At 41.5% G+C, this 21,331-nt stretch overlaps 1 protein-coding gene across 1 annotated transcript in view; it reads right to left on the reverse strand.

The window, feature by feature from the left end:
• Positions 1-21,331, reverse strand: part of PDE1C (phosphodiesterase 1C) — a 981,038-nt gene that overhangs the window by 141,700 nt on the left and 818,007 nt on the right. Inside the window, 1 exon segment of the mRNA XM_030204349.1 lies at positions 8,537-8,842. Coding sequence (XP_030060209.1) covers positions 8,537-8,842 — 306 coding nt within the window.

Consider the following 21,331-nt stretch of genomic DNA (forward strand, 5'->3'; position numbering starts at 1 on the left):
CATCTCCTTCATGAGCAAGCCAAGGTTCCAATGTTCCCTTGCCTAAAGCTTGACCCACAAATCTTTCAAACATCACCTTACTTCCCTGCTCAAACTAAGCAAGTTAGCTGCTCCTCGTCATCCTGCTTGCTCCTCTTAAAGTGAAAAACGTCATTGTTTCAAAGATCCCCAAACAAATTTGAGATCATGCCATTTTAAAATCCACTATTTTGGTCTTAACCAATGTTGAAAAAAGAACTGCAGCTCCTCTAGCCAATTCACAATTTATGCCAATTTGGAATAAATAATTTCTGTATATGCTGGACAGACTAGATAACAAAAGGAATAAACTGTGTAAAGGATTTTGAAAAAGAAGACAGATTGCAATCATTTGCTGAATTACATAGGAACTATGGTCTACTTTTCTCTGCTCATTGCAAATGGATACATGTAACAAACAGAGACGGGGATTCAAAGAGAGGACAAGATGGTGGCTTGAAGGGAGTACAGCGAAGTTGCTCCTGGATTCACGCTGACTCCTTCTTTTTCTGACTATATTATTCCGCCTATCTTATTTGCCTAAACAGAGAGGCAGACAGCGTACAAGCCCCGTTGTACCTGTCTTGCCATTAACCAAGCCCATGGATCGTTTCGCTGTTCCAGGGAATTTGGGACGCTTTGAGCCTTTGCTGCGAGGGGAAGCAGCGCGAGGTGAATCGCTCCCCCAGCCTGAAATGGATACATCTCTCAGCCCCGAGACTAGGAATCCGCTGCTAATGCCTGCAATCGAGCAAGGGTTGCTTGAACAGGGTCATACATGGTCCGAAAGGGCGGCGATAGCCCCTGCAACGGGGTCAGACCCAAGCAATGGATTGCCGAGCACTCCCAGGAGATTGGGCGTGTCACAGCATAGCGTCGGAACTTCTGGCAAGACAACTGTTGAGAAAAAGTTGAAACTCTCTGGAGATTCCTTGGCTGAATTAACTTCATTAAGTAAGTCTTTTCTTCCAAATAAACCCTCAACTATAACTCTAGACGCTATATGGGAAGCTCTTCTGTGCCTAGAGACACCTTTTCCTCAAAAACTAGTGTCTGCTTTGCAACAAGTTCAATCTCCCCTTGAAAGGGTATCCACACTGAAAAAGAAAATTACAATAACTGAGGGGAAAATTGAAACAAATATTAAAGATATAAAACAGTGTCAACAAATTCAAACAAACATTATTAAGGAAAATATGTGGTTGCAAAATAAAATTGGAAACCTAGAGAACCAACAGAGGTCAAAAACACTACGACTAATAAACTTTCCAAGACAGATGTCGGTTGCACCTTTAATTACCTTTAAAAGATATATCTTCGAAATACTAAAAATTCTGGAACAAGCTTGTCCTCCAATTTCAAAAATATACTATCTACAACCATATAGGAAAAAAAATGATTGATCAACCTGTTTCTAAAGAAGCTGAAGCTGTTTTTGAGACTTCAAATCTTACGCAAACTATTGAAGATGATAATTTGGGTTTAAAACCAGCAACATTAATTGTGACTTTTGTATTACAGCCTGATAGAGACTGGATACTAAAACAATTCTTCTGTCATAGGGAGGAAACGTTTTTGAATTATAGGATAAGAATTTTTCCTGATGTATCTTGTGTAACCCAGAAGAGACATCAAAATTTCCTTAAATTTCGATCCTCTGTCCTTCAGTTGGGCGGCCTTTTTTGTTTGGATTTTCCATGTAAATGTATAGTGAAGTTAAATTCAGTGAAATATGTTTTCTTTGATCCCTAACATTTAAGTTCCTTTCTGGAATCTAAGACAGTAATAACTCCATCTTCAGTTCCAGAAGCGGTATTGTCATCTACACCATAGTCTGTTTTTTTTTTTATTTTTTTCTCCTGTGAACTTCCCTTCAAGTCTCTAATTGTAGAATAGGGAATAGTTTTCCTGAGTATTGTGCCTTGTCCCCCCTCCTAATTGTGGACTAAAATTGGATAATATACAATTTTTCTTTTGACAAATTGTGAATGTAAGTGTTTTGCTCTATTATTCTTTTTTCTATAACAAGATTATTCTTGGAAGTGTAGTAATAATCTTTAAAAATAAAATAAAAACAAACAAACAGAGAAGACATGTATTGCTACTACTACTTAACATTTCTAAAGCGCTTCTAGGGTTACGCAGCGCTGTACAATTTAACATGGAAGGACAGTCCCTGCTCAAGGAGCTTACAATCTAAAAGACAGGTGTACAATCTAAAGACAAGTGTACAATCTAAAAGACAAGTGTAGAGTCAATCTGATAGGGCAGATAGATTGGGGGGCATACTATATTTCTCGAAAGGTTAGGTGCCGAAAGCAGCATTGAAGAGGTGAGTTTTAAGCAGAGATTTGATGATGGGTAGGGAGGGGGCTTGGCGTAGGGGTTGAGGAAGATTGTTCCAGGCATAGGGTGAGGCAAGGCAGAATGAGCGGAGCCTGGAGTTGGCAGTGGTGGAGAAGGGTACTGAGAGGAGGGATTTGTCCTGTGAGCGGAGGTTACGGGTGGGAACATAGGGGGAGATGAGGGTAGAGAGGTAGTGAGGAGCCGCAGACCGGGTGCATTTGTAGGTAAGGAGGAGAAGCTTGAATTGTATGCGGTATCTGATCGGAAGCCAGTGAAGTGACTTGAGGAGAGGGGTGATATGAGTATATCGGTTCATGTCCTCAGAATGACAAATTCAGCGCCTAGGAACCTATGCTACTTTCAATATGCACACAATTGAAACATGAAGCATCCAATTGGTACAAGATTATTACAACAGAAACTAAAGGAGGCCTTAAATCGGTATGGTCAACTGAAATAAGTACTGATACAACAGAAGAACAATGGATCTATTGGTGAAACCACAGGATTCTGTGTACCCAGTCTGCACCTATAACACAAACTTTCTTCTGCATTGGTCACAGATGCATCTGGACACCTAATAAAATTCACAGAATGGACCTGAGCAACTCCAACAAATGTTGGTCATGTCTAACGAATACATGCACCCTGGATCACATAATATATTATTATAGTCTAAAGGCGCAAACCTTTTGGACACAGATCTGGTTATATATGGAGAACAGTTTCAACACCAAAATAGGCATGACAATAACATGGCTGTATTTCATTTGAACCTTCCATCAATAATAGAGCAAGATGACTATGACAGAAAACTCTTTCATATATTGACTACTATAGCGTTACATCAGATAATGCAAAATAACAAAAACTTACATATGCTAAATGTCCTCTTCTGGTGGAACACTGTCTTACTCATATATAGATATGAGACTAACACAAGAAATAGCCCCAATAAACATAGAAACAATCTTCATGTCTGGACAAAATTGAAAGAATTTATACTAGAGGAGAACCCACCTGAACATTAGTATTCTATTACTACTATATGATTATAACCGAAAGTATATTTGAGACCTGTACTGTATAAATATCATATACTTAATTTCTTTTGCTTACTAATCCTAGAATGTGTCTGCAAGGTTAATATGAAACTGTGATATATATACATCACCACACTCTCAGTTAATATTATGTTGGATGTTAATATGTAATGTTTTATGTAGTGTATTTATACTTTTTAACATATTTATAAATGATGTAGAGATGGGAATAACTAGTGAGGTAATTACATTTGCTAATGACACAGTTATTCAAAGTTGTTAAATTGCAAGAGGATTGCGAAAAACTGCAAGAGGACCATATGAGACTGAGAGATTGGGCATCCAGATGGAAGATGACGCTTAATGTAAGCAACTGCAGAGTGGTGAACGTGGGAAAGAGGAACCCAAACTATAGTTACATGATGCAAGGATCCGCATTAGGAGTCAATACCCAGGAAAAGGATCTAGGTGTCATCGTTGATGATACATTGAAACCCTATGCTCAGTGTGCAGCGGTGGTTAAGAAAACAAATAGAATGTTAGGAATTATTAGGAAATGAATGGAAAGCAAAAATGAGAATGTTATAATGCCTTTGTATCGCTCCATGGTTCAATTGCACCTTGAATACTGTGTAGAATTCTGGTCACTGCATCTCAAGAAAGATATAGCAGAATTAGAAGGTACAGAGAAAGGTGTTGAGAATGATAAAGAGGATGGAACGACTTCCCTATGAGGAAAGGCTAAAGCTGCTAGGGCTCTTCAGCTTGGAGCAAAGATGGCTGAGGTGAGATATGATAGAGGTCTATAAAATAGTGAATGAAGAGGAATGGGTAAATTTGAATCGCTTGTTTATTCTTTCCAAAAATACAAGGACTGGGCGGGGGGGCACGCAATGAAGCTACTAAGTAGTAAATGTGAAACAAATTGTACAAAATATTTCTTCACTCAACATGTTATTAAACTCTGGAATTTGTTGCTAAAGAATGTGGTAAAAACAGTTAGCTTAGCAGGGTTTTAAAAAATTTGGATAATTTCCTAAAAAAAAGTCCATAAGCCATTATTAAGACAGACTTGGGAAAATCCACTGCTTATTTCTGGGATAAGCAGCATAAAATCTTTTTACTCTTTTGGGATCTTTCTAGGTACTTGTGACCTGTTTTGGCTACTGTTGGAAAGAGTATGGCAACACATATGTTCTTCCTCAGCACAACATCGACATCGAAAACTTCATCAACGGCCTGGACCTAACCCCTGGTGGATACCCAGCTGACCATATCTGGTCAACATTTACTCTCCTCACCACTGAATCAGTTACACAAGCGACTCATAGGTTCGCCAACACCCACTGCAAACTGGATACCTGTCCCAGACATCTACTTAAATCTGCCCCCGACCGCTTCATAGCAGACCTCACAACCCACCTAAACTTCATGCTACAACAAGGTCTCTTTCCCGAGGAATATGGTAACATCCTACTCACCCCAATACCAAAAGACACCAAGAAAAACACAAACGACCTCACCAACTACCGCCCAGTTGCTTCTATCCCACTACTAGTTAAACTGATGGAGAGCTTGGTGACCAAACAGCTTACTGACTACATGGACAAGTTCTCAATACTACATGAATCACAATCAGGATTCCGCCCCCACCATAGTACTGAAACTGTCCTAGTCACTCTCCTGGCCAAATTCAAGCAGGAAATAGCTACAGGTAAAAGCATACTTCTCCTCCAATTCGACATGTCGAGCGCATTCGACATGGTAAACCACAACATACTACTAAGACTCCTTGACCACTTTGGGATTTGTGGAAATATACTTAATTGGATCAAGGGTTTCCTAACCACCAGAACATACCAAGTAAAATCAAACTCAAACATATCACCACCATGGAAAGCACTGCCCGGTTACCACCGGGTTAGCGCAGGACCCCTTATCACCACCTTAATGTGTGGTAGTAAGGGCTCCCTGCTGCATGGCCATGTGTGCTGGGGGATTTTTTTACCTGCTGCGGTAAAACGGACCCTGGCATGTGAGAAAAATGGCCCCTGCTGCTAGCGCAGGGCCCTTTTTCCCACAGTTTGGTAAAAGGACCCCTTAGGGCTCAAATTGTGATGTTTTTGTCTAGATCTGTTTCAAACACGACTAAGAGGGGAATAATCGAACGGCGCCGGCCATCTATATGGCCGGCCATCTTCGGGGCCGGCTCCGCAAAGGAGCGGTGCCAACCGTATTATCGAAAAAGATGGCCTGCCATCTTTTCTTTCGATAATACGGTTGGGGCCGGCTAAATCTGAACATTTAGGTCAAATGTCAAGATCACCAGATTTATAGATGGCTGGCTTTTTCAGTAGTACCAGTGGGATTTAAAACAGCCACCTCTGGATTACACGACCAGTGCTCTAACCACTTGGCCACAGCTCCACTTCCTTGGATGTCCCTCCCTTTTGATTATGCCCCTTCAGGTCTCTCTCAGCCAATCACAGACAGGGGCCTCTCAGCCAATCACAGCGCATTTAGCTGTCTGTGAGTGGCTGAGAGAGACCTGAAGGGGCATAATCAAAAGGGAGGAGCATCCAAGCAAGTGGTTAGACCACCAGTCATGTAATAGAGGTGGCCAGTTCAAATCCCACTGATACTACTGAAAAAGCAGAGCAAAAATAGTTCTGATTTAGGACGTCCCTGACTGGTACTTTGATTTTTTTTTTGGGTGGGAGGGGATTGGTGACCACTGGGGGAGTAAGGGGAGGTCATCCCCGACTCCCTCCAGTGGTCATTTGGTCAGTTGGGGCTCCTTTTTGAAACTTGGTCGTGAAAAAAAGGGACCAAGTAAAGCTGGCAAAATGCTCGTCAAGCCTGGCTTTTTTTTTTCCATTATCGGGCAAAGCCGGCCATCTCGTGAGCATGCCCCCGTCCCGCCTCATAATACATAATAAGGGCCCTGTTTACTAAGCCACGCTAGAGGTGCATTTGTGTTTTTAACACACGCTAAACATTAGTGCGCACTGTATAGATGCCCATTGCTATGGACATCTACATTTAGCGCGTGCTGCTTGCACACCTTAGTAAACAGGGCCCTAAGGGTGTTAAATTGGGACTTGTACCTGGGTTCCTTTATGTGCACTGACCACTAGGCTGCCTCTCTGCTCTGCTGGGATGTTTGTGTAGCTAAATTTATGGTGCCACACAGCCATCCCTATGGCTTGTTTTTGTGTGTTTTTCTCTAGGACATTTTTTGTAATGGTATCTAAAGATATACATACTGAGCACAAAATATCTGGAAAAAAGCGATTTTTGAAACCAAAAATGAGATGTTTTTCCGGTTTGAAAATTGCTATGTTTGGGATAAGATCTGTAGATGTTTTCAGCAAAAAGTCTACAATATGACTCTGATGTCATATTGAAAATGCCCTTCTATGTGTCTCCATAAAAAAGCCTCAACAAAACCTAAATATTCATGCCTAAAATGCACTCGGAAGCAAGGCTAATGTACATAGGTGAAATCACAGGCCCCAGAACAGGGGGAGCCACAGGTGCCATGGCACCCCCAAAATTTTGCTACCCTTCCTCTCTCCTCATGAGGCCTTTCTTTTCTAACCTTGCATCTGCGCATACTCAAGTCTATCCGGCCGACTTCTGTCCCCTCTGAAACAGGAAGTTTGGAGAGGGCGGGAGCTGACAGGCATTTGAGTATCTGAAGATTCTGTATCAGGCCAGCCATGCGATGTCCCCGATGTAGCTTATAGAGTTGCCACACTAGGGGAGCATGCTAAGAGAATAAATACCTCGCACATGCAGAAGGGAAGAAGAGAAATGCTGAAGATTGGGGGGGGGGCAGGTCTGAATGATGAACACCACAGGTAGAGGGGGGAGAAGGAGAGAAATGTTGAAGGGGAAGGGAAGGAGAGAGATGCAGAACAGAGGAACGGGAGGGGAAGGGAGAGATGCTGAAGACCATGGGGGGGGGGGGGGGGGGGTTGAGAGGACGGAAAGGAGAGAGATGCTGGAGATCATGGGGGGGGGGGGGGGTGGAGTGTTGAACATCACTGCGGGGTTGAATAATGGACACACAGGCAGAGGGTGAGGGAAGGAGACAGATTCTGAAGAGAGGAGGGGGTGAGTAAAGGAGGGGAGAGATGCTGGAGACCATGGGGGGTTCAGAAGGAGGGAAGGAGAGAGATGCTGGAGACCATGAAGGGGGGGGGGGTAGAATTTGGACATCACAGGCGGGGGTGGGGGGGAGAAGTGATGAGGACAGTTGTTGAAGGGGGATGAAAGGAGACCATGTTGAACAGAGGAGGGGAGTAGAGAGATGCTTGAGACTATGGGTGTTGAGGGGGAGAGAAGGAGAGAGATGCTGGGGACCATGCAGCAGGTGGGATCCTGGACACCACAGACAGGGTGAGTAGAAGGGAAGGAGAGAAATGCTGAAGGGGGAGGGAAGAAGAGAGGAGAGGGAGGGAAGGACAGAGATTCTGCAGACCATGGGGGAGAGAGAAGATACAGTAGATCATGAGAGGTTAAGAGGGAGGGAAGGAGAGAGATGCTGGATAAGATGGGGGAAGGGCTAAGGAAAGGAGAGAAATGCTCAGCACCATGGGGGGGGGGGGGGGGGTTGTTGAGAAGGACAGTGGGAAGGAGAGATATGTCAGATGCCATAGGAGGGGACTAGGATGGTATGGAAGGGTTGGGGGAGGAGCTTAGGCACCTCCAAACAAAAAAGTGTTCTGCTGCCCCTGGGTGAAGTAAAAACGTTGCTGCATATTTTGTGTACTTAGGGACTCCATTTGTGCTCTGCCAAGATTACACCACCAAACACACCTACATACAGGTTGCCTAAAAGTTCCCACCTTCTTGCCCCTGTACAGGTAACTCATTGGGTAATTTTATAGGTGGTCTTTTACATGCAAAAAACAAGCTCCACTTTCACTAGCTGACTGAAGAAATAAGGAACACAGTGAATAAGCAAATAAAGTTCAAGATTTGACTGTTGCTTAACATTTTAACCAGAAAACTGTGCATGTTAACATAAACTATTCAGGAGCTGAGAATGGAGAGTTAAGTAACAATTGTAAGCAGAACTGCTGTGGATAATATATTGTTTCAGAAATGCAGGGGAACCTTACCATTGTGCACATGCTGCTTCTCCCCTGCCTGATCTTGACGAGAATCTGCCACTTTCGCTACTCTTAATTTGCTCTCTCCTTGGGAGTCTTCATGCCTGTTTACATTGGATAGCCGCGTCCCATTTGAAGTCGATTTGCTGAGTTCTGTATTCTTGTTTTGTCCGGAATTTGGTTCTTTGCTGATCTCTGTCTTGGTTGTTGTGCCTTCCTCAGGTTTCTTTTTCTCTTCAGATGATTCTGTTCTTGAGCCCTCTTCTCCTTGATTAGCATTTTCTTCTGCTTCTCTTTTAGCTTTTTCTTCACTTTCTATTGACAAAAACAAACAAACAAAACAAGGCAATTCAATAATTAGAAAATAGAAAACCTAATATCACATTGCCTGGAATATTAGTTCATTCCACTTGAACTCTTTTTAAGAATTCTAGAATACTGATGACAACTAAGGACGAACTGGCCCTTCTTTCAACAAGTACATAGATTCAGTGTATGAAAACGTTTGCGAAACCCCAACTGTATTTTAGCACAATTTATACTCAAAACACTACATGCTGATAAAAGAATAATAACTACAATAAATAAATTGGACAAAAAGAATTGGGTCAATATTCAGCCCGCAGCAAGGGTAGAATTAGTTCTGGATGTTCACTGCCAGGCTATGTCTGGGCACTGGCACTGTCTACCTGGTGCTAAGTCAAACTGTATTGGCCACTGGAACTTATGCGAGTCCCACTTATGTGGCCTGTCCCATCCCACTAAATTACCACGGAACCCCCGGCGTTAGCAGTAATAGCCGTTCATATAGTTAACAGAAACTATACCTCACAGATATAAATAAATATATTAGGTATCCAAATCTTCTAGGATAGGAGATGATGCCTTACTCCCCCTTTCCATGCTACCCATCATAGAAATAAAAGTAGATAACTGTAAAGAATCAAAACACACATAATTATGTGTCCTATACTTATTTGCAAGGAAACCTTAGAAAAAAAAACTGTGCTCCCATCTATGAAAGAGCAGACAGTATTAGAAGAAACTGTCTCTCTTCCTTTGAGACTTCTGGATACATGTGAATCTTTAAGTTTAGAAAAGACTTCTCATGGTGTTTAAAGTATATTTGAAGTAGCCATTCCTTATCAGATGATAATGCGAAGGAGAATAATAGTGTCACAGGTTTGGCAAGTTCATAGTTGAAATTTCTAAGAGAAACGAAACATCTAAAGGTTCCAAAGGCTGCCCATTTTTTTTAGTTGTGAGATAGATGGGAATTGTAGAAAACTGAGAATTCTCAAATTGTACCCTTGAGCAACATTCTCTATGTAAGCCACATTGAGTCTGCAAATAGGTGGGAAAATGTGGGGTACAAATGCAACAAATAAAAAAAAATAAACTCTCCAGCTTGTCCTTTACCAATGCAGCTTCAATAGATAAGAATGATGTGTGCATTTCTGGTTGCAACAGCTCAAAAAGATATAGTGGAATTAGAAAAGGTACAGAGAAGGGTGACCTAAACAATTAAGGAGATGGAACTCCTGTTATATGAGGAAAGGCCAAAGAGGTTAGGGCTCTTGGAGAACAGACAGCTGAGTGGAGATATGATACAGGTCTATGAAATCCCGAGTGGAGAGGAATGGCTTAACATAAATTGATTGTTTACTCTTTACTTTTTCAAAAAAATACAAAGACTAGACAGCGTACCTCAAAGTTACACAGTAGTACATTTAAAACAAATCGTACAAAATATTTTTTTCACTTTATGCATAGTTAAACTCGGAAGGATGTGATAAAAGCTGTTAATGTTGTTGGGTTTAAAAAAGATTTGGACAAATTGCTGGTGGTGAAGTCTATAAACCTTTATTAAAGAAGACTTGGAAAAAGCTATTGCTTACCCTGGGGGATAGGCAGCATGCAATCATGCTACTTTCTGAGATCTTGACAGGTACCAGTGGCCTTGCCTGCCCACTGCCCTTACCAGTGTGAAATAAATAGTTAAATTAAAAAAAAAACAACAACAACAAAATACTGGATTAGATGGACCTTTGGTCTGATTCAGTAGGGCAATATTTATGTTTTTATGGATCTTATAGTGACAGCAATTACAAAAGCAGAATAATATGTTAGAGCACTAACACAGTAATAGAATTTTCCCATTTCATGAAGAACATTTTTAGGAACAAGCAATGATTGACTAGTAGAACAAATCCTGTCAATTGTCTAAATCAATGTGAAAGAAACCACATTGATTTAGACAGTTGATAGGATTTGCTCTATGAGGGGCCCTTTTATTAAAGTCCATGAAACAGTTAACATGCTAATATTACATGCTAAATGTTAATGCATGAATGTACTAACATTTAAGGTGGAGGGAGGGCTTGACATTTATATTCCCATTTTACATAAAATGCAGAAATCAGAACTGAGATGTCCATATCAGAATGTTTGCAATTCCAATCGAATTTTAAAAACAGATCTGCTAATGTAGAACCTTAAAATACACGCAGGAATGCATGTGAATGTACCATTACATGCGACAAGAGCGGCCACTTTACGTAGGTCAACATCTAAAACATCAATGAAGGCAGCTCTGCAATATACATGTCTAAGTGTCGGCACTAACACATGTAAGTTGATATGTCAGAATGTAGATGCACAGGTGTCAACACTTAGAAACACTTAGAAACCTACATGCCCCTAATTAAGTACAGAGGCTGCAATCTCTGTACCATCATTTTTGAGGGGGGAATAATCACAGAGGGAATAAGGAGGAAACCTCCCTTCTCAGAAGAGCAGTTTTTCAAAACCTATATGTACCGAAGAACAGCTGTAAATCCCAATGTTGATCTCTGTGATTATTGACATGCATTCTCCTTCTGAAATGGGAAATGCACCCCGGTCCCACCCAAACCATGTCCCTTGCCAAATCTACATGTGTAAATGTCAGATTTCTTACATTCAACATTTATTTGATAAACATATGTAAATGCTAATATTTGGAAGTGTAAGCTCTGTGAAGCAGGGACTGTCTCTTCATGTTCAAGTGTACAGTGCTGCGTACGTCTAGTAGCGCTATAGAAATGATAAGTAGTAGTAGCAGTAGTAAATCATAGATAAGGTTGCTAAAATAACAGCCTTAGCGAGTGGCTAACACAGACTGTCACCATAATTTAGCGCATGCTGTTACTGTAGCAGATAGCGCATACTGTACATACTGTAATGCACGTGAAGGGTACTTCTATATCAGTGTGCACTAAAAATACACATAGACTAGATTTAGTAAATGGTGCTCACTGCTCACAAAACGGCGCAAAACAATTTGTGTGGAGTGCTATTTCCACTAACATCCAGCAGACGGCCAAAACCTGTTGCTTCTTTGTCTACAACATTAGCAAAATTCGCCCCTTCCTCTCTGAATACGCTACCAGAACCCTTATCCAAACCCTTGTCACCTCTCGCTTGAATTATTGCAATTTGCTTCTCACTGGTCTTCCGCTCAGCCACCTCTCTCCTCTCCAGTCTGTCCAAAATTCTGCTGCATGACTTATTTTCCGCCAAAATCATTTTACCCACACTAGCCCACTCCTCAAGTCACTTCACTGGCTCCCTGTCCACTTCCGCGTACAGTTCAAACTTCTCTTACTGACCTTTAAATGCATCCATTCTGCAGCCCCCCATTACCTCTCATCTCTCCCTACATTTCTCCCCATGAACTCCGCTTTCTGAACAAATCTCTCTTGTTGTCCCCCTTCTCTTACACTGCTAATTCCAGGCTTCGTTCCTTTTCCCTCGCAGCACCTTATGCCTGGAATGGACTTCCTGAGCCTGTACGCCTAGCTCCATCTCTACCTGTTTTCAAATCTATGCTGAAAACCCACCTTTTCACCACTGCTTTTGGCTCCTAACCACTACTCAATTCCCCTATCCTTGTTCCTTCTCACCCAGTACTTCCCTCGCCCTTAATTGTCTTGTCTGTCTGTATTTTTAGATTGTAAGCTCTATTGAGCAGGGACTGTCTCTCTGTGTCAGGTGTTCAGCGCTGCGTGCGTCTGGTAGCGCTATACAAATGTTAATAATAATAATAATAATATTCTATAAACAGTGCTCCAAGTTGCATGCTATTTATGCCAAATTTTGGGATGAGGATTTACACCAACTGAAACCTGGTGTAAATCCTGGCACATAATTTAGGTGCAGATCCACGGTATTCAGTAATACTCCACACATCATTAGAGAATGCCCATGACCCACCCATGCCCACACCCCCTTTTGAGTTGTGCGCTATAAGATTTGCGAACAGATCTTTATAGAATAGCACTTAGCAAGAGGCACGCACAAATCCAAAATGTTGCCAATTAACGCCAATAAGAAGAAGGAAAAAAAAGGCTGCAAGGTTTCTCCAAAAGAAACCGTTTCCAACCTCTGAGCTTGATATGGTAAGTGACTGCAGTGCTCACCTACAGTAATATTAAAAAATATATAACTGTCAGTCTTCCTTAAGGAAGTACAGTGTTAAATAATCTGGTGTCAGTAGTAAACTCAGCTAATTTGTGTTTATATCAGCTTCCCAGAACCCTGAGGTCCGCAGACAAAAGATTACTGGATGTGCCTAATTACCAACTGATCAGGCTTCAGGAATATCGAACATCCGTTTTCTCTGTCATTAGGCCAAAATTATAGAACCTGTTACCATTCTATATGACAGTGATCTCAGAAGTTTCTTCATTTAAGAAAGAACTTAAAATGTTACTTTTCCAGCAACCCTATGAAGGATATTAAGAAACTAGAGCTCCAATATTTCACTGGTACTGTTTATGGTACTTAGGTTGGATGTATTCTGACATTAATGATATGTTTGTTATGTTTCAATGTTTTATTGTTGGTTTTTATTTTTATGTATGTTTCTCTGTCCTCCACCAAGAATACTGAGATTATTTATTTATTTACACAATTTATAATCAATGTGAACAGAAGATAGGACCACATTCAATAAAGCAAAAACTGCACTGCAGTACATTTTGAGAGATCACTGTGTGCCACCCAGCCAGCATTTCACTTTAGTGGGTTACAGTCTATCCACTGTAAATATAAATTATGAAAATTTTAGTACTTTCCAAATTAACTTCCCTATTATACAACAATAAATATGGCTACCTTAAGTCATAAACCTAAATACCCACAGTAAGAAAGATGAGATGAGAAACCTGACTAATCATTGGCTTGCATTAGACATAAAAAGCACACATTAATGACCAAGAAATGACTGCTGCCCTTGACAAATATGGCCTTATAAAAATCTGTTCACATCTCAGAGCTGTAGCTGTTTAAAATTTCAGGATGTATGTGATGAAATATTAGTAAGGATAATTTTGCCTTTCACATGGAACCCTGCCCAGGGCACCTTAGAATATGAGCCAAATTAATGTGAAATGAACTGAAAAACAAAGTTCGACCATGTAAACTGTAACTACTTTAAGCCACTTCCTCAAACCTGTAAGCTTAAATTAATGAGGAAGAGGAGATGGGCCTGGCTGTCAGCTTGGCTAAGGTTAGCCTGTACTGGAGAGCTCCAGGATTGAAAGAGACAGACTAATCCAATCCTGGCCAGTCCCTATTGTATGTACTGCCGTTATTTATTTATTTATTTATTTATTTATTTATTTATTTATTGCCTTTGTACCCCACATTATCCCATCTTTTTGCAGGCTCAATGTGGCTTACAGGGTGTTAATATGATATAGTCATTACATAGTCTTAGATACAGTCGGTAATAAGTTGAGGGTAAATGAGGATTTAGACGGAAAGGTGTTAGGTAAGGTCATGTGAGAGGTGTTTTAAAGCACTGGGGTGATGTAAGGAGTGATTTGATTCATTAAGGATGTCTTTTGTAGGCCTTGTTGAAGAGATGTGTCTTCAAAGATTTGCGAAAACTAGTTAAGTTGTCCATGGTTTTCAGGGCCATAGGTAGTGCATTCCATATCTGTGTGCTTTTGTACGCAAAGGTAGTAGCGTATGCCTGTTTGTATTTAATTCCTTTACAGCTGGGGAAGTTCAAATGGAGGAATTTGCCAACTAGATCCAGATTTGCCCCACAGGGTTGATCAAGTCCTGGGCTTACACCATTGCATGTAGGGACTTGTGGTTCTGATTTCCCCATTAGATTCCCTAAGAAGAGCAAGACTACAAGTCCCTACATGCATTGGGGTAAGCCAAGAACTGGATCAACCCTGTCAGGCGAATCTGGTTCTAGCTGGCAACCCTAACTGCCATGTAGCTTAAACTTCCAACAATCATAAATAAAAGTCCACATAAGCAAATTTGGATGGTGACTGCATCAAAATAAAAAGGGGAAGTCATAAGAACATAAGAGTAGCCATACTGGATCAGACCAATGGTCCATCTAGCCCAGTATTCTGCTTTCCAAATAATGGTCAAGCAAAGTCGCAAGTAGCTGGCAGAAACCCAAATCGTGGTAACACTCCATACTACAAATCCCAGGGCAAGCAGTTGCTTCCCATGTCTGTCTCAATAGCAGACTTCGGACTTTTCCTCCAGGAATTTGTCCAAACCTTTTTTAAACCCAGGTGCGCTAACCTCTGTTACCACCTCCTCCGGCCAAGGGTTCCAGAGCTTAATTATTCGTTGAGTAAAAATATATTTCCTCCTATTTGTTTTAAAAGTATTTCCATGTAACTTCCTCGAGTGTCCTCTAGTCTTTGTACTTTTGGAACGAGTAAAAAATTGATTTACTTCTACTCGTTCTACACCACTTAGGATTTTGTAGACCTCAATCATATCTCCCCTCAGCCATCTCTTTTCCAAGCTGAAGAGCCCTAACCTCTTTAGCCTTTCCTCATACAAGAGGAGTTCCATCCCCTTTATCATTTTAGTTGTTCTTCTTTGAACCTTTGAACCTTTTCTAATTCCGCTATATCTAAGTCCTCTATCAGGTCAATAATCAAAGGGAATTATCTGGATAATGGCCGCAGTTATGTGGGCAATTCCCTAGTCAGCACTATCTGTGGATTTTCTGTGTCACCATGAGAGCAGTTCTATAACTGGGTGTGTAAGGGAGCCGATGGTACAATGAAGAGTTCTCCCCCACTGATGGTGCAGTTCAGCCACCTTACAGCAGATGGCTCTGACCAGGCTGGAGTTAAAATACCCAGAGTCAGTGTAGAGTAGGGGTGTCCAAACCTGACCCTCAAAAACTGAAGAACAATACTCCAAAAACAGTGGAGGCGACAAACAGCACACCAACCAATGGGGTCCAACAAAACTTTAATAAATAGCTTCTAAAACAGCTCAATATCTTCTAGACAACTCGACATGGCCATGTTTCGGCTAAACAAGATATAAAAAATATATATACATTAAAAAGTACATATTAAAGCAAGAAGTGAAACCCATAAAGTACTCTGATTACATTTAAAACAAAGTGAAACATGTTAAAACTTTACACCTTATAAAAGCAAGAAAATGGAAAAAAAAGTATGATATTAAAAAAAATCATGAGTATAACAGAGAAAACATTAATAAGACCAACGCATATATACAGGTGCACTCTATAAATTTGAGACACAGTGATATATGTAAACAAAGGCAGCCTAATCATTAAATTATCAGATAATAAAATTAGGTTGTACACAGACAACATTTACCTGAAGATATTATATGCTACTAGTAAAAAAGGCCCGTTTCGGTATGAAATGAAACGGGTGCTAGCAAGGTTATCCCCCTCCCCCCCCCCTCACTGTCTCCCTCTGTCCCCTCCAAGTCCCATGGCCCCCTTTCTTCCCTTCCAATTTCCAGCCCCCCCCCGAGTTCCAGTCCCCCCTCCTCTATGTCTCACAGACACGTCCTTGCGATGCCTCCACCCGTGGCCCCCCCTCCAAAATCGCCAACCCCCCTCTACTACACTCCCCTCCCCCCTCTTACTGGGGTCCCGGCGGCAGCAGTGAAGAGCCTGGTGAGACTGCTGCCTTGCCTTCTCTTCGCTCTCAGCTCTGACTCTGGTCCCGCCCTTGTGAGGACCTACCGTTCTCTGCTTGGCCGCCTGACCCCATTGGTTCCAGAAGTCCTGATGGCCACCTGCACCTGGGGGCTCAACTCCTGGGGAACGGTGGTTGCTCCCAGGTGAAGCTGGGGTTGTTCGGCTGCCCGACCGAGTGCGGCGCTACTCTTCCGTCTACCGTGCTCAGGTAGGGCACAAGGGCTCACTACCATCGTTCTAACAGTTGTTTAATTTGTTTATGAGTTCTCTCTCATATAATGCTTTGGGCGAGGGTGAGCGCATATTTTCATATGCTGGCGATATTTTAATGATAGTTGCTGTAAGTCCTACTCTGAAGGAAGAGTTTTCTGTGCTATGAGCAAAATTCAGACATGGACATGCTTCAACTAAATCAGACTAAGACAAAAGTATTATGTTTTTTCTAATTCTGTGAATAATATTCCTCTTAATCTAGCACTGTCTAATGGAATACATTTAAATGTGGTTAAAGAATCAAGGGTCTTGGGAATCTTTTAGATTCCTTGTTAAGCTTTGTAACTCAGATAAGTCTAGTTTGGAAGAAATTATTTTTTCGTATGCGTCAACTGAGGTTGATATGATCTTATTTTCAAAGATTACATTTTTCTGTACTGGTCCAGATGTTGGTAATATCTAATTTGGATTACTGTATATATTGGACTGAAAAACAAACTGCTTGTCAAACTTCATCTTACACAGAATACAGTGATGTGGCTGATCTTTCGATTGAGGAAATTTGAAAAGTGTTTCTGGTTATCTTAGAGAACTGCATTGGCTGTGTTCATGCTTGAATTATCTTCAAAACAGTTTGCTTTGTTTTTCAAGAGTTGTATTCTTCCGAACTGTTAATTCAACTCTTTTCTCATTGTTTTTACAATTCTATTAAAATTCGTGACAATTTATTTGTCACGGTTGTGCCCATTTTTCGTGCTCTCCTTCCTCTCACCACCTGGTGGCCAGACCTGGTGGCTGTAATGGACTGTCTGGTTATTGTCACCCGTTCCAGATTTCAGCCCAGCCCGGTCCGAATCTTCCGGGCTGCCAGATTTGCTTGCTTTGGTTGAACCTACACAGCACCCGTAGTTGCCTGGTGATTGCTGCAGCTAAGCCTCAGCTGCTGCTGGGCTTATTAGCCAGTTGGAAATTCTCTGCTTTGCCTTTGCATCGCCTAAGGCCCTGGTTTGTTGGTGCTTGTTGCACTTCTGCCTAGCTTGGTTTTTATTCTAGTTCCTTGTCTGATGCTAGTTAGTCTGTGTGTAGTTTAGCTTAGGGTTATTGTTTGTTTCCTAGACTTGTTCCTTGTTTGTCTTTTTGTGTTTAGTTTCTGTTTGTCTGTGTTTCTTGTTCAGTGGCTGCCTGGCAGCTTTCAGTTCTGTCTCCTGTTTGTCAGTGTTTGTTCCCTGTTTTAGTGGCTGCTTGCAGCTTCCAGTTCCTACCCTGTCCTGTACGTCCTGTCGGCCGCCTGCAGCCAGGGGCTCAACTCCTAGGGAAGGGCGGCTAGAGCAGGTGAAGTCTGAATTCTGTCTTGTTCCTGGTGTGGGGTGGATTTGCCTGCCACTGCCGCTCCTTGGCAGTGGCCAAAGGGCTCACTAACCTAGTTCCTGCTTTGGAAAACGTGACATTATTATTGAGGTATCCTGCTTTTAAAAACATAAGGTTCAAACGTCAGATTGATTCTATGTTTCTTTTCGCGCTATTGCTGAGTGGAAATCTCTACCAGTTTTAGTCCAGTTAGAATCAAATTATAAACATGGCAACGTAAGAAAATGAAGACCTTTATATTTGATAAATTTTAAACTGTTATTTTTTTCTTTTAATCTTTTCTTCCTGCTTTTGTGCAGCTTCTTATATTGTAAACCCCCTTGAAACTCAAACTGGGATTTGTGCGGTATATAAAGCGCAGATTAGATTAGATTAGATTAAAACATGTGCTTTGAAACAAACAAGCAACAACAATTGAGATATAGAACAGACGGGAGAATACCAATCAGAACATCCTTACAAGTAAAAACTACAAAATTATTGCTGGAGTTGAAGACCACAGCTCCATCAATTATAAACTAACCCTGGGATTCTATATATATCGCGCCTGGTGTTCTACGCTGAAATCCAAGTGTATTCTATAACAACACACGTAACTTAATTGACTTAACAAACCAAACAACATTTTTAACAGCACTTAACAAGCAATAATGAGCACTAATTCGCAGTAATTAGAATTTATGCATACAACTCAGTAAGCGTATTCTGCAACAGACAGCATCTAAACTCTAATGTGTGTAGCCAAAAGTGGGCGTGGTTATGGGAGCAGAATGGGCATTTTGTGGGCACTCCAAAACTTACACGCACTGTTACAGAATATGCCCCTCTGCACCTAAATCTACACGCCAGTACTTACACCACGTTTCCCTTGGTGTAAATGGATGCGCATAGTTCTAGGCGCTGGGATATCAACTAAGCGTATTCTATATACCGTGCCTAAATCTAAGTGCTGCTTATAGAATACGATTAGGCGGAAATTTATTCTGTGCAGAATTTTCAGGCACCATATATAGCATCTAGCCCTAAATGTGCAATACTGTTAAACCAGTAAAGATTAGCCACGCTCAGACATGATGTATTGCAGCATATCCTCAGTGAGAACTTGTGAACAGAAAAGTAGAGAAAGCACGAATGCTTGACACAATGCTCATTTTGCATATTAAAAAAAACTATCTCAAATTGTTTCATAAGAGTTATGTATCACAGACACACAGCCTAGATTTGCTACGGAGAAACATATGAACAATAAAGAATGCTGAGACTGAACGAGTGCATCGGATAATAGCAGCACCAATGTGTGAAAAAACGCTTACTTACCGGAAATTTGACAACTGTATTAAAACCAACCAAGGTGCCAAAATTAAAGAAATAACACTCATGCAGAAAGTGACTTATATACCGGAAGGTGAAGAAACAGCACAGTGATGTCATTATCCTGCGAGGACCAGCCAGACAAAATGAAAAGATAACAACACTGGCTCGATTGCAAAAACTGATATTGAAGCAAAAGCTTACTTTGTTTGTTTGTTTGCTTATTTATTTATTTATTTATTTATAACTAACTAACTAACCTATGGTGTAATGTTGTAATCGAGCTCGTAGCCAGGGAACTATGGGAACTAAAAGGGAGAATTTTATAATTGAAAAGCTGTGCCTCTGTAAAAGCAAAGGAGGGGAGGGGCAGGGGAGAGAGAGGGGTACATAAGTACATAAGTACATAAGTAGTGCCATACTGGGAAAGACCAAAGGTCCATCTAGCCCAGCATCCTGTCACCGACAGTGGCCAATCCAGGTCAAGGGCACCTGGCACGCTCCCCAAACGTAAAAACATTCCAGACAAGTTATACCTAAAAATGCGGAATTTTTCCAAGTCCATTTAATAGCGGTCTATGGACTTGTCCTTTAGGAATCTATCTAACCCCTTTTTAAACTCCGTCAAGCTAAACGCCCGTACCACGTTCTCCGGCAACGAATTCCAGAGTCTAATTACACGTTGGGTGAAGAAAAATTTTCTCCGATTCGTTTTAAATTTACTACACTGTAGCTTCAACTTATGCCCTCTAGTCCTAGTATTTTTGGATAGCGTGAACAGTCGCTTCACATCCACCCGATCCATTCCACTCATTATTTTATACACTTCTATCATATCTCCCCTCAGCCGTCTCTTCTCCAAGCTGAAAAGCCCTAGCCTTCTCAGCCTCTCTTCATAGGAAAGTCGTCCCATCCCCACTATCATTTTCGTCGCCCTTCGCTGTACCTTTTCCAATTCTACTATATCTTTTTTGAGATACGGAGACCAGTACTGAACACAATACTCCAGGTGCGGTCGCACCATGGAGCGATACAACGGCATTATAACATCCGCACACCTGGACTCCATACCCTTCCTAATAACACCCAACATTCTATTCGCTTTCCTAGCCGCAGCAGCACACTGAGCAGAAGGTTTCAGCGTATCATCGACGACGACACCCAGATCCCTTTCTTGATCCGTAACTCCTAACGCGGAACCTTGCAAGACGTAGCTATAATTCGGGTTCCTCTTACCCACATGCATCACTTTGCACTTGTCAACATTGAACTTCATCTGCCACTTGCACGCCCATTCTCCCAGTCTCGCAAGGTCCTCCTGTAATCGTTCACATTCCTCCTGCGACTTGACGACCCTGAATAATTTTGTGTCATCGGCGAATTTAATTACCTCACTAGTTATTCCCATCTCTAGGTCATTTATAAATACATTAAAAAGCAACGGACCCAGCACAGACCCCTGCGGGACCCCACTAACTACCCTCCCCCACTGAGAATACTGGCCACGCAATCCTACTCTCTGCTTCCTATCTTTCAACCAGTTCTTAATCCATAATAATACCCTACCTCCGATTCCATGACTCTGCAATTTCTTCAGGAGTCTTTCGTGCGGCACTTTGTCAAACGCCTTCTGAAAATCCAGATATACAATATCAACCGGCTCCCCATTGTCCACATGTTTGCTTACCCCCTCAAAAAAATGCATTAGATTGGTGAGGCAAGACTTCCCTTCACTAAATCCGTGCTGACTTTGTCTCATCAGTCCATGTTTTTGTATATGCTCTGCAATTTTATTCTTAATAATAGCCTCCACCATCTTGCCCGGCACCGACGTCAGACTCACCGGTCTATAATTTCCCGGATCTCCTCTGGAACCCTTCTTAAAAATCGGAGTAACATTGGCTACCCTCCAGTCT

Source organism: Microcaecilia unicolor, chromosome 1, assembly GCF_901765095.1.
Source record: "Microcaecilia unicolor chromosome 1, aMicUni1.1, whole genome shotgun sequence".
NCBI classification, from domain to species: Eukaryota; Metazoa; Chordata; class Amphibia; order Gymnophiona; family Siphonopidae; genus Microcaecilia; species Microcaecilia unicolor.